Here is a 16,313-nt window from a genome sequence, read left to right as displayed (position 1 = left end):
AGAGGGCAATTAGATAATTCAGTCAACTATATGACATCCTGTGCAAAATATTAACGACAGATCTGCTACCATTCCCCAATACCCACACCCAGCTTCCTTTTTCTAGCAGCAATCCTGCTCTCAAAGTTTGGCTTTTCTTCTCCAGCCCATGGGATGTTAAGGGCAGCAATCAGCACTGGTAAGCAGTGGTCTAACTGTAGAGCAAGGGAGTGGCTGCAGAGCTCTGCAGCATTTGTCTGTAGTTAGTCTGCACAAGAATAATTAAGAGTTGACTTCGGTGTTGTTTGGGTTTGGGCTATTTTACTTCATTCTTTCTCTATTTCCCTGGTTCACTAAGACTAGATGTATGTATCAAAACTTTAATATATGATTACTTTTAAACTAAGAATAACAATTCTAGAGGAAAAAATTGGAAATGTACATTGTTCATTTATTAAAATAAGTTAAATACATAATACAGAATTACATAAATAATGATACAGACATGGCATACTCAGCAGCCATTATAAATAACTTTGTAAAAGATTATTTATTGAAATAGAAAATATTTCTAATACAAAGAAGCAAGCTACAAAACAGTATGGGTAATATTTCACTTTTGTGAAGAAAAATGAAAATACATGCATGGAAAAACTACTAGAACATACATAAAAATATTATCATTGTTAACTTTGAGCTGTGGAATAAATTCTTTTTTCTTTGTACTTTTTGGTCTTTCCCTAAAATTTCTATATTAAGGTTGTATTAACTTTGTAAATAGAAAAAAGCAAAATGGATTCTGATTTAATGAGACAAAGAAGGAAAGTGCCAGCACTCTGGGGAATATCTACATTTAAGGTATTTGAATGAGAAAGAGGATGTTAAGTCTAATATCTTAGACTTGCACTCTTTAGGAACTGATTTTTCTTTTTTTTTTTTTGCTAGTTTCTATCTATTTTAGCTTTCTGGCTGCCTATCAGTATAATAACAACCTAACTCAGCCTTAAGCATCTAGGTTAAAATATAAGAAAAAGACACAGAAATTTTTTATAAAACAAACTGTCAAAACTAATATTTCTTATAGTCTTAGAGGTCTCATGAAAAAAATGCTGGCTGTAGACATAACAGAATCTTTGAAATCTTAGCAGTCCTTTAGTTTAATACAGTGGAGGAAAGAAATCTTTCTGGGTAAAGAGGTACTTCTGGAAATTGTATTCATCTTTTCAGGCTAAAGTCGTACAATTTGTAGGACTTCTCCAGTAACTCAGTTGGTAAAGAATCCACCTGCAATGCAGGAGACCCTGGTTCGATTCCTGGGTTGGGAAGATCCCCTGGAGAAGTGACAGGTTACCCAGTGCAGTATTCTTGGGCTTCCCTGGCAGCTCAGTTGGTAAAGAATCAGCCCTCAATGTGGGAGACATGGGTTCAATCCCTGGGTTTGATCCCTGGGTTGGGAAAACCCCTGCAGAAGGGCATGGCAACCCACTCCAGTATTCTTGCCTGGAGAATTCCCATGGACAGAGGAGCCTGGGCTGGGGGCTACAGTCCATGGGGTTGCAAAGAGTGGACCACAACTGAGGACTTTCACAGTACAACTTGTAAATGCTTCTGTAGAACACTGTTTCTATAGCATTGAAAGAATCCTTCCCATTTTACTCTAGAGGGTTTAGGAGTAATCCCAGGAATGATTGAGCTAATCCATCTCACAGTTTTGGCCACTGTCCTAAGAGCAGGGTTATCAAATAAAACGTCTCATACAGAGGCCTTGACATACAATTCCTACACACACTACTAACAAATAGCCATGATAATATAGTGCTGAATAGTGTTTGAAGATCTGACTGCAGGTATTTCTCATATAATTGAACTGATGTAGCTGTGGAAACCCTACATACTTTAAAATCTGAGATGAAGTGATCCTGAAGTAAACTTCAAAGCACTGTCTGCAAGCAAAGGAATGAGGCAATACTAAAACATGGGCATCTAGCTTAACCGAGGCCAAAAATACCACTGTGAAAAAGTGAGCCCAAGGAAATACAAACTCCTAACAGCAGAGATGTTTGTGTTCTGTTCCCTGCTGCAGTCTAGAATCTAGAACAGCTCCTCCTCCATGACAGACACTCAGTATTTTTATTAATGAAAAGCCAGGGACCCCTCCTGACATATATGAGGAATTAATCCAAATTCACTTCTTGTATCAAAACTTAATAATCTCCCACCAACTGGAGAAGCTGTTACTGTATGACTAACACATTAGTGAGCTAACTGTACTATACTGTATATTTTTGAGTGAGATGAGTGATGAAAGATTATGGTTTTTACTTTTGAGAAGCCCAGATCCCAGTAATTTTGAAATTGGTATGCCTGTTACTAAAGTAAGATATGACAGTATTATGGAGACATAACATTTCATGTATTTCCATCTTCTTAAAACCCTCTGAACACAGTAAAGAAAACCAGTGCTGACGTACAAATGCTGCTTCCCCGAGACGCTGGTGCATCACCTAAGACACTTGTGCCGGCATCTGCCGGGCAGTGCTAACAGATGGAAGACATTAATCATCTGCTTGGTGTTCCCACCTTGTCCATCCAGCTTCAAATATAACCACACTGAGCTACATGAGTCAGCATCTGGTCCCTCCAAAAGTTAGTGCATCACTTCTAAAGCAAAAAGGAAAAAGTTCACACTTCAGAGCCCTGAATCACTGCCAGAAGTATCCATGGTGCATCAAAGTTTCAGACTCCCTGAAGATCTTTAGCTCCCTGGATACCAAAGTAAAGACAGATCTGAAAGCTACAAAAAAAAAAAAACAGGTAGGTGGTCATATACAGGACTGCAACCCCAAGCAATACAAATGGTATTTGTTCCCACCGTGGATTAACTGCTTTGAAGGATCAAAATACAGAAGACAGCAACATTCAACATTTAAGATGGTTTTCTTAATAAAAAAGCACTAAAAAATGTGAATAAGACAAACTTTTTATTTTTCAGAAGCGAAAAGGACAAGTGGTGACTTGCCTTTGGAAAAGACATTAATATCAGGATAATCAACTATCTATCTCATAGAGACAGCAGCCTAAGAAAGACTCTATTATCATACAGTTCTCAAATAAGTTCTATTAAATAAATCTCAGAACAATATGTTTTTAACGAAAACCAACAAAACAAAGACATCGACAACAACAAAAAATATAAAAGCATCCATAAAGTGGTATTTGAAGAAAGAAAAAGGAAAATCTGGAAGTTTTATATATTGAGAGTTCTCTATTAAAATCAAGGAGGCCCAAATCCTAAAACAGAAAAGAAAAAAAAAATGTTAAAACACAATCTTTTAAAAGAATCTAATGAGGTTTTTATAGATGCATGTTTTAATGCTTCAGTAATTCAAAACATTTTGTTTCACACTGGGAACACTTCTGTAAGTACTGCTGGAAATTATATGAACGATAACGCAGAGATATGCCTTCTCAATGGGCCCTTCAAGTTTTAAATTTGGGTCTGGAATCTCAATTAAATGTTTTTATAACAGGCTGCAGAAAATGGTACTGTTTTTTAAATTACATTTGCTTACTTTTTACACATTATAACTTTAAAACAGTCTATATACTTTAAAAAGAGAAACAACAATTTACATGTGAAAATAAGGTTATGTGAAATGACACAGTCCTTCTCATAAAGTAGTAGTAACAATTTCCAAAATGAAAATACTTAATACAAAATGAGGTAGTCATTGGGGGCTGGGGTGGGAAGTGGGGAACCACCAGGGAAGGCACAGAAGGCCTAGGTTCTAGACTCTGTTTTGTATTGATTAGCTGTCTATCTTAGTCTCAGCTTCCTTAGGTCTCAATTTCCTCCCTGGTAAGGAGAGGCAGATGGCTCGCTATGCTTTGTTTCAATTTTAAACCCAAGGGCTCTTATACTTTATAAGGAAAGATCTGTCACTGTTCAATCTTCAGGACAATAACTAGAAAGCATATCTCATAATTTTATTGGGAGAAAATAAAAAAATCTACCCCAATGGCAAAATTATACTTCATATCCTATTTATACACGAAACACAGAAAGTGAATGATTATTCTCTTCCTGGCCTCCAGAAGCTCTCTCTGAAACAGAGTCGACTGAAAATCCTAGGATTATGACTGCGCCAAAACATCCAGCCTGTGTCTCTCTGCCTTACTGAAAGCTGCTAGACAGTTCTAAGGCCGATTAATAATTTTTGTGGGCAGGACCAAACTTCAGGTTAAAATAAGTACTTGTAACAGTTTCAGGGTTGAAACTCCATCAACTTTCAGGTTTAGGAAAGAAGAAGAGAAGAATGAAGTTTAAAGATCATACTGATCCTAAGAAGGATGGACAGTAGAAAAAACATGCTTTATTATCTATAACACATACTTTCATCATAACGATTATATAAACCTTTGGGCTCTTTTTGTTTTGATGTTGTTTTTTTCTTGTGAACTTTGTCCTTTAACTATATTCACTACAAAGCAGCAATATGAATTGTGAACTGCAAGAGCTATGTGCATATACAAAAATGCTTTATAAAAAGTTAAACCTGCATTTCCTGATAAACAAAAATACAGGTTTACAACACTAGACGATCTCTTAAATCTCCCCAGGTTCTCAAATTCTCATAATTTTATACAGATAAGTAAGATTACATATATATATCACTTACTGTTTCTTTTAAACAATATTCATGGATATAACTGTGTTTTCCTAAATGTCTCATTGGTAATACTCAGTCTTGTAAGTCTGGTTCCATAGTAATCTATAATGTAACTACTTCCATCTGAAGGTCCAACAATCTAGAAGAGAAAAGTTTGCAAATTACCCATTTTACAGAAGATACTTTAAAAATATTTTGAGTTTACTTCTCTCAGGTGTTAATAAAATTACTTCAGTAGCACCAGAAATATAACTTAAACTAACTCAAGCAAAAAAAGTAATTTAGTAGTTCATGCAGCTGAAAAGGGCACTGGGGAAGCTCACAGGATTAAGAGAGCTGGGGGAACTAAGGCCTCAAGAACTGAAATGCCACACCACATGAGGCCCTTGGTTTGGCTTCCCTGCCTTTATTCCAGACACGTGTTCCCAATTGATTGCCAACTTCTAGATACATATCTTGGCAGTTTCCAACAGAATATAAAATTTTCTTCCTCAGTGTATATACATCAATTTCAGGGAAGAACTTTGACGGATGTGCCTGGTTTTTATGCCTGTTGCTGAACAAATTACTGTATCCAAGGGAATAGGATTAATATTGGCCAAGCCAGGCTCCCTCTGGGAGATGATGTAATATGACTGACAGTCCTACCAGAACCACATGGAATGGAAAAGGAAGAAATAAACTCACTCACACACACACACACAAACACACACACTCATCAAAAGAGTCTTGTCCATATAATCACATTTGTGACAATCCACTTAACATGATCTCTACAACTTATCCTTTAAGATAATAATCTTCAAACTGCAGCCTTAGGGGTACACAGGGATTTACAAAGGTATATGCAGGCCCAGATAGCTGCAAGGGAATCCATTTTGAGATCCTTAATTCACATAAATACTCTTTGTGAAAATGATCCACCTGATATCACACTAGAATAAAAGCATCATGCTAGGTCCCAAGCCCACTTCCCTTTCCCTGTGGTCCTTTCTCCAACTTGACAACAGTAAAGCATACCTCCCCCATCAAAATACACTGAGTCTCATGATGGCATATTGCCTTGAGGTACAAAAATCTCTGATATGTCAAAGAAGGGGATAATTCAAAATATTGGAGCCAGGGATGTCTTTTAATCAAGAGTCCAAAAATACTCTCTGTTACTTGTTTAAAAGATGCATCCCTAGTAAAATTTGACTTTTTTTTAGCTTACAAATTATTTGCTAATATCTGTAACATGTTTATGCTATTTTGATCAAATTATATATAAATAATTACATTAAGTGGGTATTTTAAATTCTATGCTATTTGTGTTCTGTGGATACATTTTAAAACGAATGTAACAGTTTTATTTAAATATGTCAATATTTGCAAACTAGAAATGATATTCTTTGCAACTTTTTAAGCTTATGATGGAAAACTGAAAATGTCAACTTGAAACATGTGAGGATAGGGGTTTTCTTAAGAAAAAAATTCTTTTAGGGGTTATGCAACCAGAGTTTAAAGAACACTACTATAGAGCATTCATCATTTTAAAGATAAATTTGGTTTTAAAGGCTATTCAACAAATAGTTAATTCCTACAGTCCAGGCACCATGCTAGACATTATACACAGAACAGTGAATAAGACAATCTGCCAACAGGGAGTTTATTCTAGTGAACTATAAATGTTAGTATTCAAATAATACCAGATACCTTGCTAGGTGCTATCATGTACTTGAACTTCCTCCAAAGATCAAATTGCTTTGTCTTGACATTTATGAATGTGATTAATGAATTTACATAAAAATTAAAAGATTTTCAATGGCAAAGTCACAGAGGAAACTAGTATGTATATTAAGCAAAGAAAGAAAGGAATGGGTGACTAGAATTTACAACGTTTTGAGACTCTACAAAAGAAACAAAGAAAAAGGAAAGCCTAGCAAGTAGAAATAGGTTAAATCACGTGGTTAAAAACTGGCCTAACCTGGAACATGTGCGTAGATTGGAACAAGGCCTTTGCCCTATTATCTTTTTCTTCCTATGCCATCTCCTCTGACACTCTCACTTACTTCTGTCAAAAAAAAAAAAAAGATTTCAAAAGTTGAAAATAAGGAAAAAAGATGATTGGATAGCCTTTTACTATCATGCATTTCTAATAAGTCCGCCCACGGCTCACTTGACTTTCTCAGGAAATATAACTATTTAACTAAAAACTGATTAGGGCCTAGATGTTTTACAGTCTTGGCAAGTTAGCAGTTAACACATAGAAGAATGATATGATATTGTCTTGGTCTTTTGTTCCCCCTGTCCTGTAGATAAGTTAGCCCTAAAGATTACAGTTTTATTACCTGGTAATACATGGTCCAATTTTGTATATAATTTAGCAATCTTATTATAGTATTTCTTTCCCTTCAAACTTTGTAATTCTGGCTCCTCAACAACTGGTTCTATTGTGGTAGATCCTCTTTCCACAGATTTGATTCAGCCTGGGCATGTAATCAATCACCGGTGAGATGATAATCTATGAGACAAGTTCAATGGGAGGCTTATCTGCTTTTAAGAAGGTGTGTGTGAGGAAAAAGGTGTTTTTCCACCTCTGAAAGTAACGATACAAGAAGTGATCCTAATCAATGGAACTGAAGATAGCAAAGGGAAGGAAGGAAGAATGGAAGAAAAGAGGGAGAGAAGGAAGGGAAGGAGGGAATAAAGGATTTGGGTCTTTAAGTTCTAAATTAACAAATCTTAGAACTACCAAATCTCCCGATTCTTGGTATAGAAGATGTACGGCCATCTGTTCACTGACAACAAAGTATGAACCCTAAAATTATGCTTATTTGCCTGCTAAGAAATAGCCTGAAGCCAAATTCTACTTCATGAAGTATTTCTGTCTGATAAACTGGGGCAGATTTCTGAAGTCTATGGGGAGAAGAAAGACCACTTAACAATTAATGGACCAGTAGGTTGCTACAGGTCTTCATCTTCCAAGAGGGGAATCAGGAGGGCCACTCTGCTGTGAAAAGCTATTCTATACAAAGAGGTGTTAACGTATCTTGTGTGAGAAGCCCTAACGCCACAAGAAAGCAACTTCATATCCTTCTATATGAGCTTCCTGAGGCTACTACAACAAATAACCACAAAGTCAGTGGATTAAAACAATAGACACTTACTCTCACAGTTCTGGGCCCCTTAGGTCTAAAATCAAGGTATCAGTAAAGCCACATGCCCTGCAGAGACTGTGGGGGAGAATCCATTCTAAGGCACCCCTTGGCATTGCTTGGCTTGTGGCCATATCACCCTGATCTCTTGGGGTGAAGGTCTTCACATCACCTTCTTTACTGTGTGTGTGTCTGTGTTTTTTCTACTGTCCTCCTATAAGGACACATGTCATTGGATAATGACATGTGTCAATGACACGTCATTATCTGGCCCATCCAGATAATCTAAAATAATCTCTTCATATCAAGATACTTAATTTAATCACATCTGCAGAGACCCTTTTTTCCAAATAAGACAATATTCACAGGTTCCGGGGATTTGATACAGGCATCTTTCATCTTATCACACCCCTATTCTATGAAGATTGCTGGTGGTGGTTTGGAGGAATTGGGTGAAATTTAATTTCTTCTTTCCTGTCATTTCTGATTGTTTTCAACCATGAAATTTTATTTGCAGCTTAAATGCAAAAAAGAAAACCTTTGAATTGTTTACTTAAAGAAGTAGGCTTTTCGATAGGTGGAAAGTCTATAGCAAGAAGAGTAAGTCAGAAAACTCTAGAAGTTCACATGAAAGTCAAGAATGTTAAGCAGTGATCACTAAATTTCCTGTTTTTCTGTTCTTAATCTTTCATCTCCACTATCAGTTCAGTCGCTCAATCGTGTCCGACTCTTTGCGACTCCATGAACCGCAGCACGCCAGGCCTCCCTGTCCATCACCAACTCCCGGAGTCTACCCAAACCCGTGTCCATCGAGTCAATGATGCCATCCAACCATCTCATCCTCTGTCGTCCCCTTCTCCTCCTGCCCTCAATCTGTCCCAGCATCAGGGTCTTTTCCAATGAGTCAGCTCTTCGCATCAAGTGGCCAAAGTATTAGAGTTTCAGCTTTAACATCAGTCCTTCCAATGAATACCCAGGACTGATCTCCTTCAGGATAGACTGGTTGGATCTCCTTGCAGTCCAAGGGACTCTCAAGAGTCTTCTCCAACACCACAGTTCAAAAGCATCAATTCTTCGGTGCTCAACTTTCTTTATAGTCCAACTCTCACATCCATACATCTCCACTATAATTCTCCATAATCCTAGTCGCCCACCCATAGGTACCCACACAAATAATGGGCATATATTTAACTTGGTATATGACTTGGATATTTATTCTTGAAAAACATTTTATTTTCTTTGGATATCCATTTTTAATTATCCAAATGATACTGTTGTAGATCTTGTTCAATTTCAAACAATTTTCACAGTACACTAAGATGTTAGGACATTTCCATGGTAGCTGTATGTACAACAGGTAAGTGCTTGTAGCTGCTGCCTGGTGTTACAGAGGATATATCCATATATCCATTCTCCACATCTAGGTTAATTCTAACTTCCTCCTACCACAAACAGTACTACAACAGTTGTCCCCTGTCCCTGGTGGAGAGAAGGATGAACATTTGGGGGTAAATAAGTACCTCTTTATATATACATTAGTTATTTGGGTGATTTTGTGAATCACCTTTAGTTTACTGGGCTCATTTAACTATTAAATTCCCTATTATCTTATTGATTTGCATATTTCACATATAAATTCCTATTGTTAGCGTCCCCAGTGGCTCAAGCAGTAAAGAATCCGCCTGCAATGCAGAAGATGTAGGAGACCTGGGTTTGACCCCTGGGTCAGGAAGATCCCGGGAAGGAGGAAATGGCAACCCACTCCAGTATTCTTGCCTGGAGAATCCCATGAAAAAAGGAGCCTGGAAGGCTATAGTCCATAGGGTCGCAAAGAGTCAGACATGACTGAGCAACTGAGCCCACATCCCCCACAGTGTTCTTTAACTCAGCCTATTAACTGTTATTTGGTCAGTCCATGGTATCCTTTTTAGAAATGATTAAAATTTCTTAATTTTAATGTATCAAATTAAATAATTTTTTTCTTTATGGTTTGTTTCTGGGATCTTGTTTAAGAAGACAACCCATCTAATGTCATGAAGATATTTTCTTCAATTAGCTTTATATCAAAGTTTATCTTCTCCTAAGTAGTTACCCTCAAAGAACTGAATAAGGGCTTAAACTGATACTTGTACACATATATTCACTGCAGCATTATCCACAACAGCCAAAATGTGGAAACAACCCAAGTGTCTATCAACAGATGAACGGATAAAAGAAATGTGGTATATACGTACAATGGAACGTTATTATTCAGCCATAAAAAGGAATGAAATTCTGATACATGCCACAATATCAATGAACCTTGAAAACACTGTGCAAAGTGAAATAAACCAGACATAAAAGGACAAATAGTATATGATTCCACTTACATGAAATATCTAGAAAGCAAGCAAATTCTTTGGGATATAGTAGATTGGAGGTTACCAGTGACTAGGGGATGGAGAAAAGAGGACTTGCTGCTTAATGGATGTAGAGTTTCTGTTTTGGGAGATGAAATAGATACTGGAGACAGCTGCATAACACTGTAAATGTAATTAATGCCAAAGAACTGTACACTTAAACAGGTTAAAATGGCAAATTTAGTATTGTATATATATTTTTTACCACAAAGAAAAGAGCTTACTTTATTTGAACTTTAGTAATGTTGTAGTTTTGTTTGTAATTTATAAACTTTTGATTTTGTTACTAGAAAATGTATTTTTGTTTTTATATATTTAATTAGCATTCTAACAAAAATAAGTTAAAGGAAAAAAAGATGGTTACCAGTTCAGTTAAATTCAGTCACTAAGTCGTGTCCAACTCTTTACGACCCCATGAACCGCAGCATGCCAGGCCTCCCTGTCCATCACCAACTCCTGGAGTTTACCCAAACCCACGTCCATTAAGTCAGTGATGCCATCCAACCATCTCATCCTCTGTTGTCCCCGACTCCTCCTGCCCTCAATCTTTCCCAACATCAGGGTCTTTTCCAATAAGTCAGCTCTTTGCATCAGGTGGCCAAAGTATTGGAGTTTCAGCTTCGTATCAGTCCTTCCAATGAACACCCAGGACTGATTTCCTTTAGGATGGACTGGTTGGATCTCCTTGCAGTCCAAGGGACTCTCAAGAGTCTTCTCCAACACCACAGTTCAAAAGCATCAATTCTTCTGTGCTCGCTTTCTTTATAGTTCAACTTTCACATCCATACATGACCACTGGAAAAACCATAGCCTTGATTAGATGGACCTTTGTCGGCAAAGTAATGTCTCTTGTTTTTTAATATGCTGTCTAGGTTGGTCATAACTTTCCTTCCAAGGAGTAAGCATCTTTTAATTTCATGGCTGCAATCACCATCTACAGTGATTTTGGAGCCCAAAAAGATGAAGTCAGCCACTGTTTCCACTGTTTCCCCATCTATTTCCCATGAAGTGATGGGAGCAGATACCATGATCTCAGTTTTCTGAATGTTGAGTTTTAAGCCAACTTTTTCACTCTCCTCTTTCACTTTCATCAAGAGGCTCTTTAGTTCTTCTTCACTTTCTGCCATAAGGGGTGGTGTCATCTGCGTATCTGAGGTTACTGATGTTTCTCCTGGCAATCTTGATTCCAGCTTGTGCTTCCTCCAGCTCAGTGTTTCTCATGATGTACTCTGCATATAAGTTAAATAAGTCAGGTGACAATATATAGCCTTGATGTATGCCTTTTCCTATTTGGAACCAGTCTGTTGTTCCATGTCCCGTTCTAACTGTTGTTCCTGATCTGCATACAGATTTCTCAAGCGGCAGGTCAGGTGGTCTGGTTTTCCTATCTCTTTCAGAATTTTCCAGTTTATTGTGATCCACACAGTCAAAGGTTTTGGCATAGTCAATAAAGCAGAAATAGATGTTTTTCTGGAACTCTCTTGCTTTTTCCATGATCCAGCGGATGTTGGCAATTTGATCTCTAGTTCCTCTGCCTTTTCTAAAACCAGCTTGAACTTCTGGAAATTCACATATTGCTGAAGCCTGGCTTGGAGAATTTTAAGCATCACTTTACTAGTGTGTGAGATGAGTGCAATTGTGTGGTAGTTTGAGCATTCTTTGGTTACCAGTAAGTACTTTTAAACCTAAACTTTATCAAACAGATGTGATCCCTTAGTTACTTACTGGCTTTGCCTTGTTGTTGAAGTCAGATGGCTTAGATAACTCAAATATCTTAAAATTTAAAATGTTATGATGAATTAATGAGTGAAGGACAAAAACAAACACTTCATGCAATTCTATCAATGTATCATTTTGCTATCTAATCCATTTAAGAGTTTCTTCCATATAAAGAATGTAAATATTAACACTGGCAAGATCATATCATCTCCTGAAGAGCTATTAACCTGGTGAAAAAGTAAAATGACACAGCTGTCTGCAATTAGAGGATAATGATGCAACCTGTGTCCATCCCAATTCTCCAAAGAAGTAAATTCACATTCTCTTAAAAGTTAAATTACATGTTTGTGTCCAGAGCTGACTTCTATGTCGTTAATTTTAACATGAGACCATTAAAAAATCTAATTACTCACATTTTAATTAAGCACTAAAATTCCCACACAGTGCCAGAAATTATACAGTCAGATCCCCTGACTTCATTTGACTTAAACACTGGTTAGTATTAATCCTAAATGACCATTATAAACATCACTCCTCAAGAAATGAATAAGATTTAGCATTCTATCTCCTGAGGAAAACACATCACTGGGCTCAGTCTCAGGACTACTATGTTTTTTGAACATTCCTTTAATTCACTAAATAAAAATCAGCCCACAGGTAAGTGAACTAAGTGAAATCTACCTAATTAAGATCATGTGACAAAGTAGAGACTACCCAAATTATCATCAGTTTCCTCAGTTTTTCAGGTCATTTCCTCAATATATCACTCCAGAGTTAAATAAATAAGAGAAAACTTGTTGGAACATTTGGTATTTAGTTTTTATATCAGAGAAGGCAATGGCACCCCACTCCAGTACTCTTGCCTAGAAACTTCCATGGACGGAGGAGCCTGGTGGGCTGCAGTCCATGGGGTCGCTAAGAGTCGGACGCGACTGAGAGACTTCACTTTCACTTTTCACTTTCATGAATTGGAGAAGGAAATGGCAACCCACTCCAGTGTTCTTGCCTGGAGAATCCCAGGGACAGGGGAGCCTGGTGGGCTACCATCTATGGGGTCGCACAGAGTCGGACACGACTGAAGCGACTTAGCAGCAGCAGCAGCAGTTTTTATATATTGCTGTCCTACAGCTAGTGAACTGTCAAGGACATTGACCAACATTTCCAGTACTGGAAACAGATTTAGAGTGATTACACATTTAGTCCTTCTTTTGATCAAGACCATGTATTTCATGGAGTAAGGGCACAGGTTATGTCTTTGACCAAATCAACTGGCTTACACAGAAGTGAACCTATAACCTGAATCTTATTTATGCTCTGAACTGAAAAGCCTAGGCTCTTAAAATTTCAGTAAAATTCAAGAATTTAGACAAGATAAATCAAGATAACTCTTATTTTCAGCCTGCAGTTCCCAAGGAGACATATATAGATATAGATATAGATATAGATATAGATAGGCTGCCCAACATGGCTTATGGCTTACGGGATTTTAGCTCCCGGATCATGGACTCAAATAGGTCCTTGGCAGTGAGAGCATGGAGTCCTAACCATTGGACTGCCAGAGAATTTCTCCAATGAGATATTTCTGATAATAAGTGGGATGTTATTCTCACAACACTTCTGAGAGAGTAAGATTCTAAGTTTCTTTCGGGCAAGGACCCCAACTTATACCTAAATGGCGCTAAGTCATTTTCACTTATGGTATAAAACCTACTATTTATACTTTATCATACCACCTTTTATTTTTGTTCATTAGCTCATGTGCCCTATGAAATTTAGAACTTTAAAGACCTAAAGAAAAGCACTCACTTTTTTAAAACTTTCGTTTTTAGCCTATCTTCCCTATAATTGGCACAAAGACATACTTTTCACAAGTTACACTGCATTCAGCTCAAATCAGCAAAAATTTTGAGAGAATATGTTAAGCATACTATTAGTACTACAAGAGATTAATAAAAATATTTTTTCTCAAGGAATTTATGTGTGAAAAATCAAACCTGGTGTGTAAAAGCTAAAAAAAATAATACAAAAACAATATATAACCCAGTGTTAAATGAGTTACATATGTGTGTGTATTCAGTGGCTCAGTCGTGTCTGACTCTTTGCAACCCCACGGACTGTAGCCTATCAGACTCCTCTATCCATGGAATTTTCCAGGCAAGAACACTGGAGGGGGCTACCATTTCCTACTCCAAGGGATCTTCCTGATCCAGGGATTAAACTCAGGCTTCTTGCGTCTTCTGCGCTGGCATGTGGATTCTTTACTACTGCACCACCTGGGAAGTTCCCCAACTTACATTTATTAAATGCCAAACTAATGAAATATTTAATAAATTTATAAAATTAAAACTGTCTTGGAGATTATATTGCTTTGTATATTTTGCTACTTATATAGTTAATAGTCTTTTAAGGAAATCTACTCTGCAATGTTGATAGGAATGAAAATGAATTTTTAAAAATTATCACAAAGAATCTTGACATACTTCATTTTAACAACTTTCTACATTCCAACACATATTTCCATTTTCCCTCTACTCATCTTCATCTTTCTGATTTGTGGCTGTCTTGTCTCTACTTAACAGAATAAATTTTCTTTTCTTTCTGTTGGTGAAGGACACATCAGTGGTTTTGATGTAATTAAAAACGTTCATTGTGTGAGTGAGAAAAGAGGTTTAAATAAAATCAAATATTCTCATATTTTTTCTGATAAAAAAACCAAATTACCTAATTTATCCTTCACGATATGTATGAATATATATAAGCATCAGTTCAGTTCAGTCGCTCAGTCGTATCCGACTCTTCCCGACCCCATGAATCACAGCACGCCAGGCCTCCCTGTCCATCACCAACTCCCGGAGTTCACTCAGACTCACGTCCATCGAGTCAGTGATGCCATCCAGCCATCTCATCCTCTGTCGTCCCCTTCTCCTCCTGCCCCAATCCCTCCCAGCATCAGAGTCTTTTCCAATGAGTCAACTCTTCACATGAGGTGGCCAAAGTACTGGAGTTTCAGCTTTAGCATCATTCCTTCCAAAGAAATCCCAGGGCTGATCTCCTTCAGAATGGACTGCTTGGATCTCCTTGCAGTCCAAGGGACTCTCAAGAGTCTTCTCCAACACCACAGTTCAAAAGCATCAATTCTTCGGCGCTCAGCCTTCTTCACAGTCCAACTCTCACAGCCATACATGACCACAGGAAAAACCATAGCCTTGACTAGACGAACCTTTGTTGGCAAAGTAATGTCTCTGCTTTTCAATATGCTATCTAGGTTGGTCATAACTTTCCTTCCAAGGAGTAAGCGTCTTTTAATTTCATGCCTGCAGTCACCATCTTCAGTGATTTTGGAGCCCAAAAAAATAAAGTCTGACACTGTTTCCACTGTTTCCCCATCTATTTCTCATGAAGTGATGGGACCGGATGCCATGATCTTTGTTTTCTGAATGTTGAGCTTTAAGCCAACTTTTTCACTCTCCACTTTCACTTTCATCAAGAGGCTTTTTAGTTCCTCTTCACTTTCTGCCATAAGGGTGGTGTCATCTGCACATCCGAGGTTATTAACATTTCTCCCGGCAATCTTGATTCCAGCTTGTGTTTCTTCCAGTCTGGCGTTTCTTCCAGTCCAGTGTTTCTCATGATGTACTCTGCATATAAGTTAAATAAGCAGGGTGACAATATACAGCCTTGACGGACTCGTTTTCCTATTTGGAACCAATCTGTTGTTCCATGTCCAGTTCTAACTGTTGCTTCCATAAATTAGTGTTTTAAAATTTTCAGACCTGCCTTATGAATAACTATATACACAGCTGCTGCTAAGTTGCTTCAGTCATGTCCGACTCTGTGCGAACCCATAGATGGCAGCCCACCAGGCTCCCCCAACCTTGGGATTCTCCAGGCAAGAACACTAGAGTGGGTTGCCATTTCCTTCTCCAATGCATGAAAGTGAAAAGTGAAAGTGAAGTCACTCATTGTGTCTGACTCTTAGCAACCACCTGGACTGCAGCCTACCAGGCTCCTCTGTCCATGGGATTTTCCAGGCAAGAGTGCTGGAGTGGGGTGCCATTGCCTTCTCCAATATACATAGCAGTTATACACAAAGTTGCGTATAACTGAAAAACTGTATCACTGATTTAAACTCTGTTGAACGCACACAACAAATGAATTAATTCTACGTATTGTTTTATACCATTCATTCACACAGTGCTATTTGCGTATTTTTTAAGAAAAAACTTCAAAAGTTTACTAACAGATAAACTCATGAAAGCATTTTTAGTAAGTACAGATATATTTAAAGCTTACTTACCTTAGTAATATATGCATTATACTTTATATTGTTTCAGTTCAAAGATGAAATAACCAGACCTATTTTTTTAAGGAGGATTTTCCTGGATTTTTCTTATAAACACTGTGAAGTA

General features: G+C 37.5%; 1 protein-coding gene across 4 annotated transcripts in view; it reads right to left on the bottom strand.

The window, feature by feature from the left end:
• Positions 1-409: 409 nt before the first annotated feature.
• The window catches only part of TM2D1 (TM2 domain containing 1), a 51,174-nt gene continuing 35,270 nt past the window's right edge, over positions 410-16,313 (bottom strand). The window contains exons 6-7 of one of the 4 annotated variants that reach the window (XM_070786444.1): positions 4,659-4,788; positions 410-2,773 (exon numbers count right to left, since the gene is read on the bottom strand). In XM_070786444.1, coding sequence (XP_070642545.1) covers positions 4,678-4,788 — 111 coding nt within the window. In that variant the 3' untranslated portion in view covers positions 410-2,773; positions 4,659-4,677. Of the gene's footprint in view, positions 2,774-2,941; positions 3,271-4,657; positions 4,789-6,615; positions 6,703-16,235; positions 16,304-16,313 lie in introns of those variants that run through there. The other 3 variants (XM_019957352.2, XR_002180367.2, XM_070786446.1) reach the window with 3 other exon arrangements.

The sequence above is a fragment of the Bos indicus genome, chromosome 3 (assembly GCF_029378745.1).
Source record: "Bos indicus isolate NIAB-ARS_2022 breed Sahiwal x Tharparkar chromosome 3, NIAB-ARS_B.indTharparkar_mat_pri_1.0, whole genome shotgun sequence".
Taxonomy (NCBI): Eukaryota; Metazoa; Chordata; class Mammalia; order Artiodactyla; family Bovidae; genus Bos; species Bos indicus.
Note: the sequence above shows the minus strand (reverse complement) of the source record. Positions and strands in the feature narration are given on the sequence as shown.